Source organism: Acanthochromis polyacanthus, chromosome 2 (assembly GCF_021347895.1).
Source record: "Acanthochromis polyacanthus isolate Apoly-LR-REF ecotype Palm Island chromosome 2, KAUST_Apoly_ChrSc, whole genome shotgun sequence".
Lineage (NCBI taxonomy): Eukaryota > Metazoa > Chordata > Actinopteri > Pomacentridae > Acanthochromis > Acanthochromis polyacanthus.
Genome location: NC_067114.1, coordinates 7,949,541 through 7,976,203, shown reverse-complemented (window position 1 = coordinate 7,976,203; position 26,663 = coordinate 7,949,541). Strand labels below are relative to the sequence as shown.

Sequence of the window (26,663 nt, the reverse complement as noted above, 5' to 3'; positions counted from 1 at the left end):
CAGACCATTAGTGTGAATAGGTAGAGGTGTTTGAAACAAAACTGAAATTCTTTGTGTCAAGATGTGCTTCAACTAAAACTCAGTTACAACGTGAAAGGGTTGAGTGGGTTCATTTTTTCATCAACTTAGACCCTGCCAGACTGCGTGTCTCCTTGCCTTCCTCTCCTGCCACAGAAATAGAAACTGCTCCAGACACATTACTATTCCTACAACATAATCCAATGCAGGTATAACCTACATCACAGTAGAGTCTAACAGGGGCTCCATATTCTCCCCTCTAAATCAATAACACAGCAGAATCCGTCTGGTGGAAGCATTTTAAAGTGAGAAATTGGGTGAAATATCATAAAGAACAAGTTAGGTTTTCACGCACGGACTTCGGCGCCTGAATCTATGGCTGTGATATAAGAATCGGCTCCTCAGCCTGCGCCAGAGCTTCCCTCCTATCCAGAGAGGAGAGAGGAGGAGGAGAGAGATACACGCAGTGATACTCCGATACAGCGAGGGATGCACTGGCTGAAAGTGAGGCGGGAAGTCCGCGATTTGGCTTTTTTTTCGCTCTCGGATATAAACACTGAATCACAAGCTGATTGACTTTACACAAACACTCATCCGGGAACTTCGCTTCTAGACACTTATGTCTCTGTACATGTTTTCAGGGTTTACAGACAATTACTCTGTTTATTTTTTTTCTTTTTAACTTACAGCAGCTCAAGTCATCGGGTGTTTTTTTTTTTCGCTTATGCGCAATGGCTGGTGTTTTTTATCGCCTGGCACTGCGCCTCCACATGGAGGTATCCGGGATGCTGCTTGGCTGAAAAAACAAACAAAAAAAGGGGACATAACTCCTGTGGATGCGACGTGACCTCCTGAGTCTGGATATTTTAGTAGATTCTTTCATGAAACCTCCTTACCTTTCCATTGTGGGGATCTATTTAGGAGTCTGTGCAGCGTTTTAGTTCAGAGCGCACTTGTGTCTGACTCAACGATGTGCTCCGGTGGGAAATACTGCGTGTTTTTGTTCTTGTTTAAAAGTATCCTGTCGGACCCGGGAACCACAAACCAAGGTGAGTGAGGGCGTCACTGTAACTGCACCCACACAACCAGGCTGGATGCACCAAACCAAATTGGATCATTTTTAAAGTCTCTTGCATGCACATCTGCAAAACAAAAATGTTTTGAAGTGATGTCTCATTTACTCCTTTGCAGCCCAACCCATTTACAGTTTAAATACTTACAAAATAAGCACATTTAAATGATATAGTGCCCTTACTTTCTCACATGGGTCTCATGTTGCAGTAAAATCTCGACATGCTTTCTCTCAGGTGTTTTGCTAATACCCTTTAATGCCAGTTTGTTGATGTAGCAGTGGATGTGGGTTTAGCAAAAAAACAACAACAACAACAGAAAACAGGTTTAAACATGCGTGCATTTCACATTTTGAGGGTGCATTTGCAGCTCCAGAATGCAGCGAAAAATGTTACTTTGTAGGTTCAGTAAATTAATCTTTTGTCCAGATCAACTCCCATCTTCACAACTCGCATCACACATCTTTGAAAGAACATGTTTTAGCAACTTTATAAATCAGTTTCATTAAGAAACACATTTCCTTCTTCTGAATTTTACAATAAAAACCCACATATTGCTTTAAATTAGATGAAGAAATGTCAGTTTGCTTGTTGATGCTGTAGAAATGTCTATAGGCCTTGTCTTTCATACTATAGAACTCACATCCCAGTTTTTTAATGAGTACATGCACTGAAATACACATTGACTGTATCAAAGTGCTGAAAAAAATCCTGCTGTGTGCTCCTTGGTATGCAGACAGAAGCTGCATCAGCCAAATTATGGGTGAGGGTCTGACACTCTACTTCAACCTCCAAAAATCGGAGTGCACAGAAACATCAGTACAGCTATAGGGACCACTGAGTCTTACAGTAAATGTCAAGCCTCTGGCAAAGTCTGTCAGCTATACTGATGCTTTTGAGTTGCCTATTTCTGCCTGTCTTCTATGATGAGTTCATATATTCCCATGTGAAAATATAACAGAATTTCTGTCCATACAGTCCCAGGAAGATTCCTCACAGACACTTGCTGTGAGAAATGTGGATATTGTTATGCTGGGCCAGTAGTTGACACGAAATTCATCAGAATCATTTCTCGTTTCTCAGAATTCATTGTCAGTCACGTGGGCAGTTGCATATGTATGAGAAACACGGGACATGCTAATGTCATCTCCCCTCAGTTGTACTAAGTCACATGGGCAAATGGTTTCCATAATGCAATATGTTCTTGACACCTTCCACTTTGCACATTTGCACAGGTCATTTTAATATTCCTTCCTGAATGTTTAATGTTTGGGATACACGTTTTTCAAAGACGACAGGAGCCCTTTCACTAGCCAAATGTCAAAGTCTCCTTCACTTCATTTCTTTGTTCGTGTGTGTGAATGTGTGTGTGTGTGTGTGCGCACTCAGTTTTCCCCACAGGAAGCCTGTCTGCCTGTGGTGGTGACAGGCTTGAAGAGGAGGGAACGCACACAGGGGAAACTTGGAAAAAAAAAGAACAACGTGAGGTGTTTAAAATATAGTGAGAACAAGATAATATATGTTAGCCAGGTGCCAAGTGTCTGAGTGAGTTTTCTAATGAATGTGAGTCACTCGTGAATCACATGTTTTCTCAGTCTGAGAGAAAATGAGGAAGATGAAATGTTGTTTGTGGTGTATTTGTTGGCCATTTATCCTTTTGGGGTCAGAGTAACATGAGGTAATTTAGAAAAAAAATAAAGAAGATTAGGTTTAAATAATGATAAATCTTTTTCAAATGTTACCCTGCCTATGTGATAAATAAATAATATTCTTTAAGCTCAGGTTGGGCTAACTGTTCACTTTCAAGAGAATCTCATAAATGGGCTTTTGTAAGTCCTTTCACATGTACTGCACATGATATTGTGCCAAAAAAATGAGCTTAAAGCTGCTTGTCCCAGATAAAACTCAGCATTCTCACCAGAGTACATCGGGATCAAGAAGCAGCATTGTTCATGTCTTGGTGCCACTCTTCTCAGTGTGAAGTAAATAGCATCTAGGACAGACTTCCACACAGTGGGGAATGGATGTACTAGTCATCCATCCATCCATTAGCTACACTCGCTTTATCCTGCAGAGGGTCACGGGGGGCTGGAACTATCCCAGCTGGGCGAGAGGCGAGGTGCACCCTGGACAGGTCGTCAGTTCATCACAGGACTGACACAAATAGACATAGAACCACGCATGCTCACTCTCACACCAGTATTAGAATCACCAGTTAACCTACCATGCATGTCTTAGGATGGTGGTGAGAAGCCGAAGCATCCGGAGAAAACCTACACAGGGACAACATGCGAACTCTATGTAGAAAGACTGCAACAGAGTAAACCATAGAAGGCAATTTCACAAACCCCAAATTCTTTTTTACCTTTTATCAGCTTTTTCTGTGTTAAAAATTGACATACATCTCACATTTTTGATACAGTACTTTCATGCCCATTTGTACATTTAAAGCATTCAGATTAATGAAAAAGGGTCCACTGTTCTTCAACATAATACAACTCACATTTTGATTTCCATTTGTTTGCACTGGCTGGTGTTGATACTTCATAATTTAGGCTTACCAGACTATTAGCTTGGTTTTATATTAGAGTCACAGTCATGTCCTATTTGATTATAGTGGTGCTACTGTTCTCTGCACTTTCCTTGCTTGCCATGTTTGCCAATAAAAACAATAGACAAATTCCACCTATTTATCAATTAGTTATACCTGCTTCATCCTGACAAGGGTTGCAATGGGATGGAATCTATCCCAGCAGACACTGGATGAGCGGTGGGCTACACCTTGGACAGGAAACTAGTCTGTTTGAAGGCCGACACAAACAGTGTTCACAGTCACATCTAGAGTCAACTTAGAATCACTAATTAACCTACTGCACATGTGTTTGGAGTGTGGGAGGAAGCAGGAAGAAGAAAACTCCTGCAGGCTCAGGTAGAGGATGCAAACTCCACATGAAAATTCATGGAAAAATGCTGCACCACCACGTTTGGCTTAACAAAATTGTAACATAATCTGTAACCCTACAAACTAATGTCGTTAAATAAGGATGTAGTCCTTTACTCGGGACTAACCTTAGTTAGCTGTAGGTAATAAGTTCGTTGGCCACACATGCTTGCAGCTTATAACACAGTAGATTAAGACAGTATCTCTTGTCAGTTTGGAAAAAAAGCCAAAAAAAAAACCGGACACCATCCTGCAGGTTCCTGCTCAGCTATCAACTTTACATTGTGATGATGCTACAAAAACTAAACTCACTTTAGGCTCCTGGGAGATTTAACAAATATGTAACCTCCATGGATTAAATATTCATGATGGAAAGATTAAAACCTGACCTTGTTTGCAGTTGGAGGTGTCCTGTCAACAGTTTTATAGTTGTCTCTTTTATGATTGTGGTTTAAAGAAAGTGCTATTTTAGGCCACAGACCTAGGCTGTATATAAAAATGGATGTAGTGGCCATGGTGTCACGTGTCAGTTTTTTGGATGCCTTGAGTTTGGAGTTTGCTGTTGCTTTCTTGGTGTTATATATGTAATTACCATATGTAGTGAGTGACCCGCTCCAAAATATGCCCTACTTGATACTCTGTTTTACTCTAAATGGGATCATAAATTACAAAATGCACTTCATGATGCATTTAAAAATACTTAAAACTATAAATTCAGACCATAAACCCATTAGGGAAATATGTATGGAGGTATCAGAACAAGCAGGTAGTAGGATCATTTTCTCATAGATGTCTATACAATCCGACTTCTTTTTGCAATCACAGACATCGCCCCCTGCTGGCCTGTAGAAAGAACGCAAGTGTAAAACATTTTTCATTGCTTCACTTTTGAGACTTGGAGGCTATTTCTGACTTATGATACATGTCCACTAGATCAATTTTTCCTGCATGTAAACATGCCACATCTGAAAATTGCCGCTTGGTGGCCAGTCATTAACGGGCCCCTATAGGGTCACATGACAGCGCTTTCAGCTTGAGAGTCTGGCAGATGCATCAGCGCAAATTGTGGCTCGGCTGCAAACTTTCTCTTTTATTTTGAAAACACTTCAGCAAAAAGTATTTCTGAAAGCATTTGAGGCATTTGTTTTAGTTCAATGATGGCTAATTTAGACATTTGACGAAAGTTTCGTGATGCGTCGGACCTCCACACAACGCACTGAATTTGCATAAAGTAGAAGTCAAATCTGTTTTTTACTACTGCCCACTCCAGGAAGATGCACCAGATCGCAGCTCGAAACGCAACGCAAGCGGACCAGCATGCAACGCAGTGCATTTCACATGAACAATGAATGGAACACAGGAAATTGCCAGACCTAGTGGACACGTGCCTTTACAGTCTATGGGTTCAGAGAATTTTTTTTTCTTGTTACATTACTATGAGTGACCACTGGGGAAAATGGTTCTCAAGTGTGAGTGGTGGCACTGCATCCAGCATGTAATAATTGAATAATCCAAAGAAAAACAGGCAAACTTTTTGTGCTCACTTATGATTGGAGACTAAAGTTTCCCTGTCTGTTTGGTGTTTTGTCAGATCAATCAAAAAGAAAAAAAACAAGATATTCAGTTAACAAACAGCTAAATCCCTGAATTTCAGAAAACATTTTGCTTTCTTCCTAAGAAATGCCTCAACACAAATCAAGTATTGATTCTATTGCTGGTCATTTTTTTCTCTTGATCATCAATCACGTAACCTATTAAATGCATTTGGCATTTCTTTTTCTACTGACATGAAAAGAATGGATATGACATCTCTGAAACCAGTTTCTCCCAACACAGCAGTAGTATTTAGACAGATATTGGCAGTGTTTTTCTTTTAGGAAGAGGAAGCAGCATCATCTGTGTTCACGATCAGATGAATTACATGCTGCTGCCCACTTTTATTATCAGCTCGTGTAGAAAATAATAATTGTTTCTCGCCCAGTGGTTTTCTGGAACCAATTCCTGGTGTCCTTGGAAATGTTGTTCTCTCTGGAAGTTCTCTGGAGGTTGTCTACCTAAATATCTGCAGCCAAATATATATATTTGTTTCCCTGCAGGAGGCTCATTTACACCCAAAAGCTAGAAATCAAGTGAGAATCCTCAGTTAAGCCCAGATTTTAGTCAGGTGTCACCAGCAGAAAAGTACAGCAATTTCCTGCCATCTGCTGCTGAAAACATGATATTTATCTGCAATTGAGGGAATACATGTGGTTGCGCAGCTGATTTTATTTTAAAAGTATACTTTTGCTATAATAAACTGCCCATGCACTTGGTAGGCTCTAGACAACAGCATTATTTTTATTCACTACAAATAGTGGAAATCAGAGGTCAAAGAAAACTGTAACATTGTGAAAGAACACAATAGTGGGAACTCTGTAGCATGCAGAACAATATCATGATATTTATTTACATTTACATGATAAATAGTCTGGTCTAGGTGTAACACATAAGGAAATATTCTTTTAGTTGGCTTAGTTTAGCAATATAAAAGGAAGCAGGGAAACAGCTAGTCTGGTGCAGGCATTGTAGGGGTCTAGAAAGTCCGTTCCCTTCCTCATTATACATTGACAGAGCCCTTTATAAATATATATAAAAAAAATCCACCAATGCTTACCTCCTGTTTACCAGCTTGAAGTGTTTTTCTTCCCTTCGCACATTACAGTGTTTCTTGGCATTTCGATCCCACCTGTAGATCAGTGGAATAGTCACCTGCCACATGTACAAAGCAAGGACCCACTCTTAGAAACAGCCCCACAGCACTACTAAATTGTCTGCAAAGTCTTTCAGATCAAAACGCATACTCACCCAACAAGTCTGAAGTGAAGGAAGAGTAGAGCTATGCCTTCATTATTCAGGATGTTGTTTTGCAATCATAGACAGAAGGCACTGATAAAGAACTTATAGTCATTCTCCCTATTATGCAATTTATTATCGGTAATCCCTTCACAGACCTGACATGAGCAGCTGCATTCTTTGTGAGACGCTACGGGAATTTAGTGTGTTGCTTGCACAAACTTTTTTGCACATTTTGTTACAAAACTAGGCCTTTAAAAGCCCAGTTAATAAGATTACCAGCACAGCAATCATCTCCCTACGGCAATCATCATATCATGATTGTGTTTTGTGTTTTTTGTGAGCTTGTAACCAGGTAAACTGCTGCATCACGGCTGAGCTGACAATGATGGGAGCTTCGATGCTAACAGCTGCAGACTCGGTCAGCGACAGTAACGATTCACTACACTCTGCTGGGCTTGAGGATTCAATGTTAAAGATGTGTTCATTTGTTGCCCCATATTGGTGCAAGTGTATAAGTGGCAATTTACTGCTATGTAGATTAATTGTGCCTACCTTAATGCCCCGATGGTCAGGAACGCTTGGAAAGGACAGTTGCAGATTATTGTGCTTCCAGACACAATACCCAGACAAGAGTAATATGATTCGGCCTCCTGATAAATACTGGGTGTGTGTCTGTGTGTTTGTGTGTGCACGCGCTTCGAGTGAGAATATCTGTGTATCAAATTCACTGCTGTGGTCTTGGGCCATTATTTCCTGCCTCCAAAGATAGTTGCAGGATTTAATTATTTTATGGCTACATTACCGTGTATGTACGTTCGTGTGCGTGCAGGCAGACAATGAAGGGAGTTGGAGGAAAAGTTTGCCGCTGTCAAACATGCTATGGAACATTGCTCGTGATTACGAAAGACTGTTCTAATTTGGTCAAAAAACAATACCCTTCTGTCTGTCTCAGTCTGTCTCACAGTCTCCCTCCCTATGTCTCTCTACGTCCTCCTTTTCAACGCAGGCAAGGCCACCTTATTATAATTCAGCCCTTAATTACCAGCTGGGAATCAAGGCTAAATGAAGTCTCTGTAAATACTCAAGTGGTTCATTTAGTCTCTCCCAAAGTGTATCTTCTCTGGTTATCGAACTTGTTCTGAAAACAGTCACAACCCCATTAAATTAGTCCGGATTTGGTAAAGTCTGCCGTAGACTGGAGTGACAGGTCGTCTGAAGATGTGACTCTTTGGTCTATAATGTCGACCACTGAAGTGGGACATACTTTATTGATAGAGATTGTAATTAACTGGCTGTGTGGAGACAAAGGAAATTGCACATTCATCATATCAAATTGGCTCAGGGGGCTTAGCAAGGGCCAGATAATGGCTCTCTTCATGCCTGAGCCGTGACCAGAGTGCAGACGGCAGGAGGCTGTTCCATTTGTATGTACACAATGGCTTTGTGAATTCATACAAATAAACACTTGTTAACATGCTGATGCAAAAACACGGTCAAACAATCATACTGAGATCAGACTATACTATGTTTTTGTCTTTTGAAACAAGCACTCGGTTACATGAGCTATTAGAGTAAATTCTTGCCACGACTACATTGATGATCTGTGAGGTGCCTCAACAGTTCCATTAACTGAAGTTTTTGTGTGTGATCACAGTTTAATGCAAAAAAAGGAACCATGCGTTGTCTCTCGGGGGTGGAAGGTGGACTTTTTCTTTTCCAGTCAGTAGAGAGAGATTAAGCCGGTGGGCATGGGGCATGAATATGCGCTGAAAGAGTGATGTGACACCCATAGGTGTGATTTCACTGATTAATGCTCCTGACTGGAGGATAACACTGTTGTTAGTGGGCGCAGGCTTGTGGAAAAGAATGTCATCCATTTTTGGCTGTGTGATGTTTAAAGGTAACAAAGAGCACTTAGTGGCGGTACAGGTCAACATTAATGAATAGACATTATCAAATACTGAACAAAAAAAAACAAAATATTTTTTGTTGAGGCATCACGGGTGCTTTCTGATGCTGTGTTAGTTATTAACAAATGCATGTATTAACACACATGAAACTGTGCAGCATTTTGTATGTGCTTATTATTGAAGAATAATGTCTACATTGTAATGTTTTGCACTTCCTAAACAAGATCAAGGTCACGACACGCATCATATGTTGTACATAACACTACTGTTTATGTTTCTGGTTATTTATAATTCACAAAGTTTAAATCCCTGTGCATGTCAGCTATCTGTAAAAGGCTGCAAACTCCTCTTTCTTACATGAAAAATGTGCCAAACATCACGACATCCACCATCCCAACTTTTCCACCATTAATTATTCCACACTACTACCCACTTTAATTAAAACTGGACCTAAATTGCCAAGTACAGACTGGTCCAATGTTTGTGTGATTCCCATGGGGCACTGCACTGTGTTATCAAGTTTGAAGTTATATCAGTTGAAAAAGAGATGTTTTATTCAGTGGCTGTCATCTTTCATAACAATTGGCACACTGGCTTTATTTCTCTTACACTGTGCTTTTCATTTTTAATGGTTAATTAGGTCATATTTTGTTTAGTTAACTATTGAAAGTTTCCATGGTGCCTCCATCATATCATCCCCCTTTTATTCATCTTTGGCTTATCTTTGATGTCCTGCAGCAGAAAACTCCTGACCTCTGAGAAGGAGAGTACTAATTTCCCAGACTTCAGCTAGATGGAGGGCAGATCTGCGTTAGTGCTGGTGTTGTCCTGGACTTTCCTAAGAGCTGTTATTTCATAGGTGGTTGAATCTGATAAGGGCTTTACAGCTCTGTCAGCTCCTTATTGACAGCTTGATAACTATTGTCTACTCTCTTCCTATTTTGTCACCTCCATTTCTCTTCTCTCCAAATTCACTGTCCAACCTCTCTCCCCCTCTCTGCTCTCTCCTGTCATTCTTTGTGCTTACACTGTCGTTCTTTTGCTCTTGCAACTTTTCTCCTCCATTTTACATGACTTTCTCTTTCACCATCCTGCTCTCTCTAGTGGTTCTGTTGGACACTACGACAGCGCTGGGAGAACTGGACTGGAAGACTTATCCTGTCAATGGGGTGAGTGACATTAACATTTCTTAAAAGAATTTTCATTATTAAGCTTTTAAATGAACTTAAACATATCAATAAACAATTCTATATTCCTGTTTAGTGAAGCATTGCCATGTGTCTTGAACCTGACCTACAACCCTTCCTTTTCCAAAACAAAACCCTTCAACCAGAGTAGATCAGATTTTCTTTCACTTCAGTCAGATACAGACAGGAGACAAGACCTTGTGTCTTATTAAAAAATCATGCGGACAGCAGGTGACATATTTTATACGTCAACCATCCTGACAGTAGTTAGACCATTGTGTCACCCAGTGAACACTGATTTGGTGACGTGCTGGTTAAAAAACATCCATGTCATGGCCAAATGTATCTAAAATGAGAATAAGATGTTTAATACCGATTCCAATGGTAAACTTCAACATGCTTTGCACCAGTCAGAACATGTGGAATGGATAATTATTTGACCGTACTATAGGATATATAAGGATGTGATGTTTGATGTCTCTGACCTCTTGAATGGGAGAAGGAACTGAACATATGACAGCACAGCAGGGGCAAGGAAAGACACTAGCCTCCCCCGCAGGGGAGGGTAGACTCAGAGCCTACAAGTGGATTCTGGGGTGGAGGTGGAGCATGTGAAATACTATAAGAACAGCAGCGGCGGGGGGGCTGCGGTAAGTGACAGCAAAGCTTTCAGGTGAGCAGTGTGGCAGACGCCATACTGCAAAAGAGCGTGTAAGCCATTGACAGCTTAAGTACACCACCAAGACAAAGCCTTAGTATGAAGCAGTGACAGGACTATAGGGGTTAGGGCTGCACTATTAATGGAATATTAACTTTCCATTACAGTGTCCTATGGAATTATTGTGATTGACTGTGAAACTATATGCCCTGCTCAGGGAAAGCTCCATTGGATATTAAATGAAGTGTGTCCAAAAACAACAGTCAGCCACCACAGAACTGCTGAGAAATTTTGGCTTTGGTTTTGCAGATCTGTGTGTGCACCTCTGCTACATACGCATGTGCAAAAAGTTCACTGTTGTAGTCCAAAGTGAAGGATATTAGAGCACATGGGCAAAATGAAAATCAAATATCTGGGGCAGAAAATGAAGAACTCGTCCCTCAAAATAGATCATTTGTTGTTTGGAAGTATTTTGGGCTTAGGGCAAGTGATGTCAACAAATCATTTACAAAGATAGCATGAGACTTGAGTCTGTGCTGCACAAATAATTTTTCAATCCATATGAAAAAAAAAACACCACAAACTGCACTAGAGTGAATAAATGACGGCCAAGAACAATAACGTCACTAATGTTCAGTAAACCCCCGTCCTTATCCAGAATCCACGACGGTGACGTACAACATGAAAGTAATGACAGCAGTGCTCCATTCATTTTAATTTTGGGGGAAAAAGTTCTGGCACCATTTTATTCATAATTTGTGTCTGGAAGATGAATTGTGAAAAAGGACCAGTCTGATTTTGATGCAAATAAATTTGTATATTAGCAGGAACGTAACACAACGTTTGAGTACAGATAGTGAAACATTTTGTCCTTTAAACTCAGTGAATAAACGTTATGAATAATGTTGTTCAAAACTATCATCATTTTGGCCGTGATCGTGCAGCTGAGATGTGAGTGAACAGTTACCAATCCAAATTTGACTAATTTGTTGGCTTCACTTTATCAATCTATTCCAATTTAGGAAGCTTGAAATTACAGCTGACAATTTAAAAGAGCACAAATTCAGACTTCTTGACAAAACCGATCCTGTCATCTTTCTGGGTGGGGCTTTCCATTTTATTATTGCCTTTCAGAATTTTTCTAGTATTACAACTTGCTATTGTGTAGAATAGACTGGCTGTTCATGCAAAGTCATAGGTGAGCTGGTGTGCTTGAGGTTTAGTGAGCAGCAGATGGGTGTGTAGAGAAAAAAGTTTGAACTACATTCTGAAAGAGGTAAGGCTGTCACATCAACGCCATTTTAAGGTATGAAGGGAGTATTTTCTTGGACAAAACTTATAAATATGTAAGTCTGATACACAGAAATGAACTTTTAGGAGTTTAAATTATTATTAAATCCACTGAATTAAACAGAGATCTTGTCTCCATCCGGTCACTGATGCCATTTGAGCTGCCTTTACTGGATGCAGCTTTTCAGAATCAAACTAGAAGTGCTCTATAGTTGCATGTTTGAACTGTGAACCCTGGCGCCTGCTTATGTTGGTTTTGAGAAAGCAAAATCATTCTAATTTTTAGATATTGTGGTGTACAAAGACCCTGTCTAACTTCAGGTTTTTTGATTGCTGTGTGAGCGTGAACATCTCTGACTTTAGTGAGACAGTAATAATATTAAATAGCATTCACCTGGCAGAAGCTTTTATGCAAGGCTACTCACAGTGCATGTATTTAAACCATTTAGGAGCAAGAGCAATATCATTCAAAATGTATCCATCTTAAAAAACCCTTTTAAAAATAACATTGATTCTGGGATTGTTAAGAAGCCGACAATGGCAGGCAATAATCAGAAACTTGGATAATGTTGTAAAGTGGGCAGAGTGTTACAGCACAATACTGGTAAAATGATTTGCTTTAGATCTAGGGGACCTAATTACCACTAAACCTTTTGTCCATACCAGCTACAAAAACACCATCACACAACCTGAATGCCTTTGTGGCCACTCAAACAGAAAGAGATACAGGACAAACCTGGCACCCACTCTGCTCTGTTCTTCTTCTCATTGTTAGATTCTGTTCATAGCAAATAAATGCAGCGGGAATGTAAAAAAAAAAAAAAGGTTTATCATTCATTTCACTACACAAGACTCATCCCTTAAAGACTGGCAATCAATCAGAAATGACAAATGATAACCTGTGATAAGGGACATGAATAAAACAAAAATGTTAAATTCTGAATGTGATCAATCTTAAAACAGAACTTCTTTTCCACTTTATGTTTTTATGTATGTTCTGCAGACTTTCATGGACTTGATGAAATGGTATAAACTACATGGATCATTGATACGAATGACATCAGTAAATAACAAAAATGCCAATGTAATGTTACTTGTAGGACATTCAGGAAACTAAAACTTTGTGATCAGATTTCACTTCAATTATATTTGTGAATAAAAATTTCCAAAAAGCACTTACTGAAATATAAAAGCTGCAATAAACTACTTTTTCCAGGTTGTGGGGTTTTTATAGAGCACATGTGAATGTGTCTATGTGCAGTAAATAGAGACATGAACAAGCCTTTCAAATATCTAGTAATTAAACTAATTTCATTCTTGCGTATAATTCTTGCAGGGCTAAACCTGAAGGGGAGGTACATTTCATTCTTACAAATATTTCATCTGGGACCAAGCAACCATCAGCAATAAACAGCAATATTTTTTTCATGACGTCGTGTCTAATTCGAGATGCAAGGTGGGGAGTGTTTGTGCTTTCAGGCTATTATTAAAAGTGTAATAAATCCTTTGGAGCAAAACCAATAAATAGCTACAAAATGCTGAGATATTTTCAGGGACAAATACCAATACTGAAAAAAGCTTCTCTTCCCTTGCACACAGCCTAAACATCCTTTTTCGCTATGGGGACCAACAATGGCATTAATTAGTTGAAGGGAAAAAAAAGCACAGCACAACGGCACCACCTAGATTCACATCAAATCAATAATTCATCAAAACTACAGAGATTTAATGATATTTTCATAACACCTCACTCCCTCTTCCCTTTCGTCTGACAATGACAAATTGCCTTGTTTTAATCAAAACCTCACACCTCTTAGCCAGGTTGAGTGCCTCCACCATTGTTGTTAGTACAACACCATATGTCAGTGTGCGGCTGCTGAAAGTGTGTGTATGAGTTTTCTGAACAGCCTGGCTCAGTACATACTGACATGAAGTATTTACACTCAGATGAGAACTTCACCTGAAAGGGAAATTCTGTGTTCATTTTTTGTTCTGTACTTACTAATCACACTAATTCTTGTTGCTGTGTTATGTAACCACAGATTTTTTTTTTTTTTGAAAACAACACAGATTTTGTGTGGATTGGAGTTTAAAGGTCACTTAAGTTACATTCTGTTGAGATGAAACTTTTCACCGACCTCTCAAATTGCCACCCTAAGGAAAGAGGAGCACAACTTAACAAACTCTTTCCTGCAGAAAATATGATATCAGGATGCTAGTGCACAAATACACTGCCTGTCCAAAAAAAGTTGCCACTTGGATTTAGCTAAGCAAATAGAGAGCCTTCCACTGGATATTTACTGCAATGATGAATACGTTTCAGCAGGCAACAACTTATTTAACTCTAGCTGATGCAGAGAGTAACTTCTCATTTGTAAACAACCATGTTGGAAATCATATCCTGTAGTCATGTAAAAGATGTTAATCTGTTTCAAAAGGGTCAAATTATTGGCCTGCATCAAGCAAAGAAAACAACTAACGAGATTTCTGAAACTACTAAAATCGGATTAAGAACTGTCCAACACATTATTAAAACCTTGAAAGATACTGGTGAACCATCATCTTCGAGGAACAAATGTGATCAGAACAAACTCTTAGATGATTGTAGGAAATCAATAGTAGAACTCATGGCTATGTTTAATACTGAAAGTAAAAACATTTCCACTCGCACAATGTGAAGGGAATTCAAAGGATTGGGACTAAACAGCTGTGTAGCTGTAAGAAAACCACTGATCAGTGAGGCTAATCAGAAAAAAGGTCAGGTTCAGTTTTAGCAATGTTATGTGCCCGAAGATTCAGCTGACTACCTGAATATACTAAATGACCCGGTCTGTCAGGGGAGTTTTTCTTCCCTGATGGCATGGACATGTTCCAAGATGACGATGCCAGGATTTATGGGGCTCACATTAAAAATGAGTGGATCAGGGAGAATGAGACATCATTTTCACACATGGATTGGCTTCCACAGAGTCCAGACCTCAGCCACACCAAAAATCTTTGGGACGTGCTGGAAAAGACTTTGTGCAATGGTCCGACTTTCCCATCAGCAACATAAGATCTTTGTATAAAATTATGCAACTCTGGACAGAAATAAATGTTGTGACATTGCAGAAGCTTATCAAAACGGCACGTGTGTCATTCTCAGAGCTAAAGGCGGTCCAGTAAAATAATAGAGTGTGCAACTTTTTTTGGGACGGGCGGTGTATTTTTCATGTCATTGAATGACACCTCCTGTGTTGGACCTCTGTGGAGCCTACAAAAGCACTTGGGGTGGTGTGGCTCAGTGGGTAGAGTGGCTGTCTTGCAACCGGAGGGTTGCCGGTTCAATCCTCGGCTCACGTCGAGGTGTCCCTGAGCAAGACACCAAACCCCTAATTGCTCCTGATGGGTTATGGTTAGCTGCCTTGCATGACAGCTACCACCATCAATGTGTGAATGTGTGTGTGAATGGGTGAATGTGACGTATCTTGTAAAGCGCTTTGGGTACCTCGCAGGTATAGTAAAGCGCTAAATAAATACAGACCATTTACCATTTGAGCCCAGTCCCACTCTCACATACATTATCCTTGTTAGGACTCCTTGCCGTCACATTTGGTTAGTCTTTAATGTAAATTTTAAACAAACACTTTCGATAGAATTTAGTCTTGCTTAGCCAGGTCATCTGTAGTACACTATCATTCTAACCAATCCCAATCGACTTGAGCAGCGCTAAACAAAACATGCGGCTCTTCAGTGCTCCCTCACAGAATTGTTTTGGTGGAATCTTTGCATGGAAGGATACAGGCACGATCACTAAAATGGGTAATCTGTTGTTTAAAAAAAACTAGCAGTGCATGTTACTGCACAATCCAAACCCTTGGCAAAACTTAAGATTTTCATTGTAGTAGGTTGCTAGCCCAGAGGATGTCATTGTTGTTGCCTGTAGCAAGGTGGATTTTGAAAATGAAATCATGCAGATAGTGGAAGGAAAGCACAGAGCTGCACGAAATGAGTGGCCAATGGTACCCAAAGCCTTTATCCGATCAGTCAGAGCAGATAGACCTAAACAAATCCATGAATTGGATTGTAGCCCTGTAGTCTGTAGACTGTAGTCTAGTTTCTAAATACATCTACCACCTGTCCTTTTAGTATTGTTAATGCAGGATGTCATGGTCTTTGGGTTTTGGTTTTATTTTCTTTTTACTTCCTGTTTTATTTTGACATCACTTTTACTCACGTGCCACTTGTGTTTTTGCTTCCTTCCTTTGCCTGTTTCCCTCCTTTTCTTGATTATTCTGATGAGTTTAGCCCGTGTCTTGTGAGCCACTAGTGTTTAATCTCCCCTTTTAGTTCTGACTGTAAAAACAGTCTTGTCTTTTTTCCTGTCTTTGCCAGTTCGTCCTGCTTAGTCTCCAGTTTGTGTTCCTGGTGTTGACCTGCCTGGTTTTCCTAATGTTCCTCATCTGACCTTGGTTTGTGCATTTTATTTGTTGAACCCTGATATGCTGTTCCATTTATTGCTTCCTGTGCTTTTGTTGCTTTTTGGTTATTTTTGGTTTATGTTTGCCAGCTCCCTGTAGTTTTTGTTTATTTTTGTCTTGTTTATTCATTCATCTGAACTTAGGTTTCTGGACTTGTATCATTTTTTTGGATTAAAGCTCACCGTTTCATTTGCTTCTGGTATCTGCATTGGGGTCTTCTTCCTACACCCACCCTGGTCTAGGAAAACTGGCCGCTCTCCTAGACAGGGGTGGGTATAGATATTTTATGCTGAAAAGAAAATATGTCTATGGAATTTTCATGATTACCTCTAAAGACTGCAATCAGTCACATGACTACATACTATTAGTGCAACTTGAAAATGAGGCAGAAAGCATTGTAAGGAATGAAGATTCTCATCTTTACATAAATTTTCTTTTGATGACTCCAAATCACGGCTTCGTACAATGATGAAAAATGCTCAGATGTATTTTGGATAATATTAAGTGGTATCGCACATATTGTGTGAAACCTGAGACACCGAGTGAGTAATTCTCCGGTGTTAATGTGTGTGTAGGAATTATTTTAATAATCACATAATGTACTTTCTAGTTTGGGCCCATGTGTTGTTCAGCATTAAAGCACTAAATTAGCATTAAATTATCTTTATCAACAGCACCTTTTTTGCTCCCTTTCTCTCGCTTTCGCTTCTCACAATTCTTCCGTCACTGCCATAATAGCATATATATAATATATACATAAGCCATGCGTAGGCGAGGACAGGCGACTAGCTGGAAAGAACAGTTGTGGTGTGAGGCAGAAGTAGTAAGTCCTATAACCAAATTGTGCTGAATTCAGGCGTGAATCTAAAGTTTTGGTCATACTTTGTTCTTGGGTTCTACTTTCAACAGAGAACATTAAAATTCTTAAAGAAATAAATCTGCAGGAACCATTTAATTATGCAACTTAATTAAGCACTTAACCACTTAATAGAAAGTTGGCTCTAAAAGCTGCAACATGCATTAAATATGACTATTATCACTAATAAGGGTGATATGCTACAGTGAACAGAAGGGTTTTTTAATGTTAGTAAGCCTGATCTCTATGGAGCCATCAGATGATTTCTGTATCTGCAAGGCAAAAGTTCCATCTGAACCCCTTTTCAGAGAAAAACTTTAATAGCAACTTTTCTCTGAATAAATTCAACGGCTGTCAAAGATTCCTGTCAGGAGCTGAGTGTAGGCCTTAAGCTACTGGAAGCAATCGTAAAAAAAAAAATAACCCAAAAACAAACAAACAAGAAAAATGTCTCCGCACAATGATGTAGCTTTGCAAATGCTTCTCAAGCAGTGATGAGGAGGACTGAAGTGTGACATAATGATGCTACGGAGAAGTTCTTACAAGCCAGAATCATCGGCTTGTCAATACATTCAAAGCAGGATTCAGAACACTTCTTAACCTGAGTCCTTTCTGAAGCCTGGTCCAGACGGGATGTGGAATAAACATATCAGGATTTATATGCACAGAGCATAGTGCTCTGTCCAGCTGCTGTCCTGTTGCTGAGTATTGGGACAAAAACAGAGAGCTTGAGGAGGAAAAACTGGTACTGTCATGTTCATACAACTGCAGAAACAACACGTAAGTCAAACATTGCACAAGACATAATTTGTATTTGTATATTTGTCTCAAGTAGAAGGATATTAAAAGTATTTTCATTTTAAATTTTTGTAAAATTTGCATGTAGAATACATTTCCTAGGTTCACCGACCAGCTGAATGTCCAGCAGCTCAACAACTTATGTGCATTCTTGTGCATTAAACTAGGTGATTGCTTCATACCTGGTTTGTCACAGTACAAAATAGTCAGTACTGTCTGTTTGGATACACACAGCCCAGATAAGCATTTGTCATTCATAAGAATGGTATAAATATTAACTAATACTACATGGAAATCAGCAACAGGTACTAAAAGACTCAGCATCACTCCAATACATTATAATGGCTACCATAAGGAAATGTTGAGAAATGAAGCAGGTGCAATGTGTCAGTGTACTTACAATCTGAACAGGGATTGATGCTCTTGAAGTAAACAGTCATCTACAAGCAATATGTTGAAGTGTTCCATGGTTTTCCTGGCCTGTCCTTCGAATAGCAATCTTCCTGCAGACGCTGAAGTCATTAATTGCAACCGTTGCTAAAATCCATTTGGACATGGTTCACCTGAACAAGCAGAAGTCAATTGGCTGCTTCATGGGAGCAGGTTTAATCGTGGTGCACGTTATTGTGATGATATGTGATGATATGATAAGTGTGTTAATTAGTTTTTAGATTAGGTGAGGATATTTTTAACACGGTAAAGTGCTGTGACTAAGTACGACAATCTGCACATCAGCAGTTCATCGCAGGTTCGACCTCGAAACTAAGCGAGCATTTTTCTGGGCCACTTTTTGAAAACCTGCTATTGCTCTCTCTTATTGCAATATTAGTGTGCGTTCAGCGCATTAATTAGTTCTACACCTTGTACTCAAAACCTGGTTTCTGTCTGCTACAGTCTGCTAGGCTTGGGACTAATAGGCAGAGCGATTAGTAGGTGCATATCTGATTGCCTCAGAGAGCGTGGGCTGCAGCTCATCTTTCAAACTCGGGGTTTGCATTTGTTTTCTCGGCTCTGAACCATGCCACATCCCAAGGGTGCATTTTAGAACACTGAGGCACACAGAGTGACGAATCACCATTTTCTCTTGTTTGTATGCATAATGGAACTCCAATTACTTAATGCTGATCTTATGCAAACCAGAAAGTCTGCTTTTTTAAAGATACTCAGTTTCTGTTTCAAGCTTTGTAAGGAGGGCACTGAAGCAAGAATATATATATGTTGAAGAAACTCCTCTTACATCAAGTGTGTGAGTCCCGCTTTCAGATACATTTCCTTTCTGTGGCTTCTACAGCATTTCTGCCTTTTTTACACCAGCAGAAAATCTCAGAAATGACAGTCTAAATGGCATGTGGCAAAGCACTGCAGAGGCCTTGCAGTTATATGCAACAATAGTGGGTGTCTCTGAATATATCCAATATTTTTAGCCAATGCCAGGAGCATGGCTCTGGGGATGGCTGGTCTGCACCCATGCTGTCCGTTCATCACTTTGGTCCAAGCTGAAATATCTTAACTATCGTTGTTATATAACTATACTGATTTCTTTTCAATGTTCGAGGCTCTTCAAGGAAAAAAATCTTAATTACTTTAGTACTTTTCTGACCTATAACACCATCAGTAGGTCAGATTTACACTTTTTCAGTGAAGCAATTTAACATCTACTTGTCGGATTTGCATCAAAATTTGTACAAATGTCAATTTGCAAAAATTTGATCCCATTACCTTTAATGTGGGGCCATCAGCCATCATCAGATGCCTGCAAAACTAATGACATCCCCACAATTCTCTACAGTGCTTTGTGCTTATTGCTAATTAGCCATTACACCTACTTAACATCAAAATGCTAGCATATAATTATCTACTATGGTTAAAGGATGCATTTTCATTTTACAAAATCTGACTTAAACCAATGACCAGCTTGCATGAGCACCAAAACAGTTTTACTTGCTGTAATCTTTCCTCCTGATCATACTACCCTTTCAGAGATCATTTTATAACATGCTACAAAAGTGATGCAGGACAAAATCCAGTCGTCATTCAGAGTAAAAATGTAATTCAATCTCTTTTCACTAAAGCAGCCTTTTAATACACAATTGACAACAAAAACTGTTTCAGTGCTTCACTGCAGGGGAGGAAAAGTGACACAAAGTGGAACATTTGTACTGAATAGACGCCTGCTTATTTTCATCCATTGATTCTCTATACACCGCTTTGTCCTCACTAGTGTCGCGGGGGGTGCTGGAGCCTATCCCAGCTGACTTGGGCGAAGGCAAGGGACACCCTGGACAGGTCGCCAGTCTGTCACAGGGCTACATATACAGACAAACAATCACATCACATTCACACCAACGGGCAATTTGGAGTTATCAATTAACCTCAGCATATTTTTGGACTGTGGGGGGAAGCCAGAGTACCCGGAGAAAAACCACACATGCTCAGGGAGAACATGCAAACTCCATGCAGAAAGATCCCAGGCCGGGATTTGAACCAGGGATCTTCTTGCTGCAAGGCGAAAGTGCTAACCACTACTCCACTGTGCAGCCCCCCTACTTGATTTGTATAGTGCATATAGTAAAATCCAGAATGTGTTTTTCCACAAAATAAAAATTGTAGATTTTGTACCTTATCTCTCACACTGAACATGCATCAAGAAGTGATCTCTTAATAGCCTCTATGAACAGGAGGAATAATAACAGCAAACTAAACTTAATTTCAGTGAAAATATGGGCACAATGCCAGTGTTTAAGACATCAAAAAAGGAAAAAAATTAGATCCTGTTCTTAAACCTTTAATGTGGCTGTAGATGCATAGGTTTGTCTAGAGTAAAACAAAGAGCTGAGCTGAATACAAACAACATAATTAACAATATTGTAATCATATACAAATCCATGCCATGTTTACATACACTAAAGTATGTAATGTATGTAGCTCATTGTGCATATGCTATATATAAATAAAAAGTGATTTGCTTTTATATCTAAACTATAACAGGACAAAGAGACATTCATGATCACAGACTTGGAGTCCAGTTAATGTTATAAAGACAAAAGCAGGACATTACTGGGACGCCAGAGTTCCAAGTGAAAGAGGGAGTGATTATGATTGATTAATCATTTGGCCCACGAGGGGCAAATGGAGCTTTTCTATATAGCTTAATTAATATAAGATTAATTGCTTTTGCACACTCCAGTCAAGGTTAAAGTGTTATTTAATAATTCACATTTGAGAACACTCAGCCTCAGTTGTTTCAAATTCCTTTATGACTCCTGTGTCTGTATGTGCATTTTAAAATTTAACACAGCAACACGGTCCAATTTTCACCTATTTAACAGCCCATTTTTGCAGATATCACAGGTACAGATTTACATAATACATAAGACAGCATGGTGGTAAGTGATATCACAAACCGGTCATACAGTGTTTCCTGTGTAGCCGCTTGTGGTTTCTTATGACCCCCATGATCCGGCTTGTGACCTGGAAATGATAACGGGCAATCATGGAGGAAGCTTCAATCTTCCGCATTTTGAGGAAGACTGAAGGAGAGAGGAAAGGTTATTGGATAGTGAAAATCTATTTAGTAGCTCTGACCAAGGTTAGGGGATGAATACTGGAAAGACAGCATTTCAACACCAAAAAACTGTCATAAGGAGACATGGTCTGTCCCATTTTGAAGGGTTCTTCACATGTGGTGCAGATACATAGCCTTCGTTTGCTCACGTTAGCAAGTGATCACGAGGGCATCTTTTGTAGCCTCATGTATCCCATTATCCATTGTATGCCATTCTACAAGTCAAGTAACTTGGCTAGATTTAGGAAATGTTGTGGTTTCAGGAAAAAGTAGAATATTAACAGAAATCTGCAGCGCTAAAGTCCAGTATTTTGCTTCTGAGAGTAAATTTTTAATGGGAGAACAGCCTCACACTCCATCATATGTTTAATGGAGCGGTTAGATGGTCCTTGTCAAGTGGTATTTCAAGAAATGTCATAAAACTGCACAGTGTTCATCTGCTATTTGGTCTCCAGTTGTTTTCTTCTCCATTGGTCCAGGAGTGTGACAAATACTTGCAGGAAATTGACTTATATTGAAGAAAAAAGGCTTTGCTGTTACACTGTTGAGTGCAACTCTGTAATATATTTGGCCATCGGAAATGTTTGATTTGATGAGGAAGCCATTAGGTTTTGTCTATACTGTCTTCACTGTTTGGAGAAGACCAAGCACCCATTATCGTGGACAGCATCCTTTGGAGAATTCAGCCTTTGGACAGGGAAAGCTGTGCTTTACTGTTTCTCGAATTAGGATTTAAACCAACCATTCTTGACAGAACTGGTGTTTTTGTTCACTCATTGAAGACAAAATAATCTTTTTTTAATCCAAATTTTTTGCAGAATAATTTACTGTCAGTTATAAATCACCACTGCGTTTACAGACTGTAATCAAGCAGAAGTGCTACCTTGCCTTCCATGTATCTCAAGCTCTAGTGTTATAATTGCACACCCAGCTGTGCATCTGACATGATCTCAGCTGCCCATGTAATGCCACAGGAGTTGTGAGAAAGAAGTTCTGTCAATAAATGTTCGGGCTTTTGAAGCTCTGATCATTACACCGTTAAAGCGGAGCAGACAAATGAGAGAGTCTGGCTGATGCAACAGCTTGAAAACATTGGTAAATCTAACTTGGTGTCTCTCAAAACGTCATGTTTCTATAGAAATTAAGTTTCACCGCATGCAGACAGAGGTGCAGAGGTTGAGCATTTTATGGAGCAGCTCTGAAACAGGATCATGGGTGCAGTTACTGTAATCACCAAACACAATCTGTATATTAGTGAATTTGCTATGCGATCTAGTAATAATATAATACATATCCAAATAAGTGTTTGTATATATCAGTCAATCCCTGTTACTGACGTGAATTCAGACGTTACTTGTTGTCTTAAAGGATCAGTTCACCCAAATAGTAAAAATCTTAATGGAGTCCTGTTATTGCCCTCCACAAACCTACTTATTAAATTTGCTTGCAGAGTTATCATTAGGTGTCAACTCGCTACAAAAAATACATTTAATTAGATTTTTTAAAAATAACGTACTTGTTTTCATCCCCCGTTCTAATGATGGAGCCAAATAAACAGGTTTTTTTTTCACATTGCAGGTAATAGTTTTAAAGACTAAACACTGCTTGCTATATAGCAATTGTTATTCACAAATGTACCATTATTTGCTTCATGTATTTCTACAGTGGGATGCTATCACAGAGATGGATGAGCAGAACAGACCTATTCACACCTTCCAGGTTTGCCATGTAATGGAGCCAAACCAGAACAACTGGCTACGCTCTGGATGGATCCAACGACAAGCTGCACAGAGGGTCTGCAAACACATCACAACACCTCCTCAGATACAAACTCGTTGAGAAATCTTTGTCTGAAAGTTGGATCAAATGAAGTCGTCTTGAAGACAGGGCTTGTGGTTGTGACATTGTCTCAAGGTTGAGAAAGCATCAGCCTCCCTGAAGGGAATTCAATCTTCTGCATAACCTATCAGGGGAGAAAAATGGCAGGCAGATGTACCTTATAGTAACAAAAAGCACAACTTCATTTTGGAGAGAGGCTGATTTCCATTAAAGTCAATACAGAGAAGCTCATAATAAATCAAAGATGGGGAAGGATTTCATCTTTACACATTGACTGGGATTCTTCTCATTATGTGTGAAACATTGCTGTATTGCAAAATATCAAAAAAGCCTTTGAGTCTGTCTGGGGCATCAGACTTTAAAATTACCTTTCAGTGTAGTTTGAAAAAGGCAGAAACCTACATTGATTAAACAGTTTTCATGGGTTATCCTTTATAATTTTTAAGTTTCTTCTTTGTACTCTTTTATGCTTTTTATTCTATCTGTTCAAAAGTTTGGGGTCACTTAGAAATGTCCTTATTTTTGAAAAAAAAAACATTTTTTTCAATGAAGTTAACATTAAATTAATCACAAATACAGTCTAAATATTGTTAAAGTGGTAAATGACTATTCTATCTTTAAACATCAGATTTTTAATGGAATACTTACATAGGGGTACAGAGGTCTATTTCAGCAACCATCACTCCTGTGTTCTAATGCTATGTTGTGTTAGCTAATGGTGTTGAAAGGTTAACTGATGATTAGAAGACCCTTGTGGAATTATGTTAGCACATGCATAAAAGTGTGTGTTTTCATGGAAACTTTTAAACATTAACTATACCATTATTATTTCTATGACTTAATTTAGTGCTATGATGCTGATATGTACTTGCTTTTGTACCTGCATTTGGACATATTAAGTCACGAGGTTTTATCTAAAGACAGAATCCAGTTGATTTCTGGTCAGATGAGCCAATCGGGTAATGCTTAATATTGGGAATGAGCTTGGGATAACTTTTTTTCCATCTCTGTTTGTACTCAGGTATATGTGGAGCTGCGTTTCACACTAAGAGACTGCAATTCCATTCCTTGGGTTTCTGGCACTTGCAAGGAAACCTTCAACCTCTTTTACCTGCAAACGGATGAACCGCTCTCTGCAGCGACACGATTTCGGCCAACTGACTATGCCAAAGTGAGACCCGTAAAGTCATAAAGAGTTCAATGTTGCGCTAATGGTATTGTTCAGTAGCAGTGAGTAGAGTGTTTGTCATTGGATTTAAGGTGGACACTATAGCAGCAGATGAAAGTTTCACACAGACTGATCTTGGAGATCGTGTTCTTCGCCTCAACACGGAGGTCAGAGAAGTGGGGCCAGTTACACAGAAGGGCTTCTACTTGGCCTTCCAAGATGTGGGAGCTTGTATAGCTCTTGTGTCAGTCAAGGTCTGTGAGCAGTTTGGGCCAAGAACTTGATGATTTGATTTCTTTCATGAGACCTGCAATGCTTCAATGTGCTGGTTGTTTCTTTCACTGAAGGTGTTCTACAAACGTTGCCCGTCGACTTTGAGGAACCTGGCAGCGTTTCCGGACACGGTGCCACACATGGACTCGTCCTCTCTGGTGGAAGTTCGAGGGGCATGTGTGGAGAACGCAGAAGAAAGAGACACTCCCAAACTGTACTGTGGTGCTGATGGAGACTGGCTGGTTCCACTGGGCCGCTGTGTCTGCAGCATCGGCCACGAGGAGATGGATGGCTACTGCCGAGGTGAGAAGTTGCTTTAAGCATATTTGCATGTGGTAATTTTAGAGTAGTACACTTCACCAACAGTGTAGTAAAACTGCAGATGCAAACAAATAGCTGAAGAGAAGAGAAGAGAAGAGAAGAGAAGAGAAGAGAAGAGAAGAGAAGAGAAGAGAAGAGAAGAGAAGAGAAGAGAAGAGAAGAGAAGAGAAGAGAAGAGAAGAGAAGAGAAGAGAAGAGAAGAGAAGAGAAGAGAAGACATTGCATCACACTAACAGATCTCCAGGGCCTCCCCACTCATCTGCAGGAGTTGGAGTTTACAGAGCTGATATTCCCTCCTCTCGCTCTGAAAGCCTGCACCCTTGTCTGATCCTTTCCATCCACATTTCACTTCATCTCTTTTCAGCTCCACCTCCCCACATCATCTTCTCTTCTCTCTTTTCCACTTTGTTTACTCTCCACTTACACCCCGTTCACTTTTCTCCTTTCACTTCTCCTTTTGTTGTTAATTCACACTCTCTATAAGTTCATAAACAATTCAAATGAAGAGGTTATTTGCTTCGCCCAGAGTTTTTTGATATTTCAAAATCATTTCTTTAGCTTGCCACTTCCATGATGACCTTGCTGGACTCTGAAGGCTATCTCTTGTATTATCAATTTGTTTTTGGATTTGTGGTGTTTCTGTCTGGTATTATCGTGATAAATATCATTCTGTTTAAGTGACTGCTTTACATTTACATGAAAGCCCTCAAATCTAAAAAATAAAAATAAAAACATATAAATGCCACAGTGCTTCTATAAATGGCTATATGGGATGCCTTTTCTCTAATTAGTCGTATCAGCATCCAAACAGATTAAGAAAAAGTTAAAGAAACTGTTGACTTGTTCCAGATACTCTTTGGCCTGGTTTCTCAATTAGAATGTGCCAGCAGACTGGGGGCTAGCTGGCTAATTGCCTTCATTTGTTAGTTTCACAGCTAATTTAGCTCGCACCTAGTCTTTTTCTCAAACTCCCCCAACCTTCTCTTTCATTTACAACACTCCGACTTACTCCTGTAATTAAAGACAGGAACTAAATTGAGCCACACCGCATGATTACAATTGAAGCGCGCTCCGTGCTACTTACTACATTTCACAGACTTACAGCAGTGTCAGCCGGTCGGGGTGAAATTCATGTAGTACCCCCGTGGTGATGTGGTTACTCAGGGAGAGAACTCCAGTAGTCATTAGCGCAGCTGATATGTAGGACAGGCTGTAATATCTCCTTTATTTGCTCCTCGGGTGTAATTTTTATTCTTTTTATCTCCTTCTCTTTTATCTGCTTTTTATTTATCTTCTCTCACTCCCTCTCTCTCTCACTCTCAATCATCTCAAGTTAAACAACGCAGAAGCCTGTCAGGAGAGATTACTGATGAGATGGCAGCTTAGGAGCATCACTCTCATGGCGTCCCTCTTATATGTCCTACATCTATACTCTCCCCCGTTCCCTTTGCCTGACAGTAGTTTGCCTCTCTTG

The 26,663-nt window shown here is 39.6% G+C and overlaps 1 protein-coding gene across 1 annotated transcript in view; it reads left to right on the top strand.

The window, feature by feature from the left end:
• Window positions 1-229: 229 nt before the first annotated feature.
• LOC110956237 (ephrin type-A receptor 6-like) overlaps window positions 230-26,663 on the top strand; it is a 60,852-nt gene continuing 34,418 nt past the window's right edge. Inside the window, exons 1-6 of the mRNA XM_022201581.2 lie at window positions 230-1,067; window positions 9,879-9,943; window positions 23,254-23,382; window positions 24,449-24,598; window positions 24,688-24,849; window positions 24,943-25,171. Of these exons, the coding sequence (XP_022057273.1) occupies window positions 989-1,067; window positions 9,879-9,943; window positions 23,254-23,382; window positions 24,449-24,598; window positions 24,688-24,849; window positions 24,943-25,171 (814 nt within the window). The 5' untranslated portion in view covers window positions 230-988. The remainder of the gene's footprint in view (window positions 1,068-9,878; window positions 9,944-23,253; window positions 23,383-24,448; window positions 24,599-24,687; window positions 24,850-24,942; window positions 25,172-26,663) is intronic.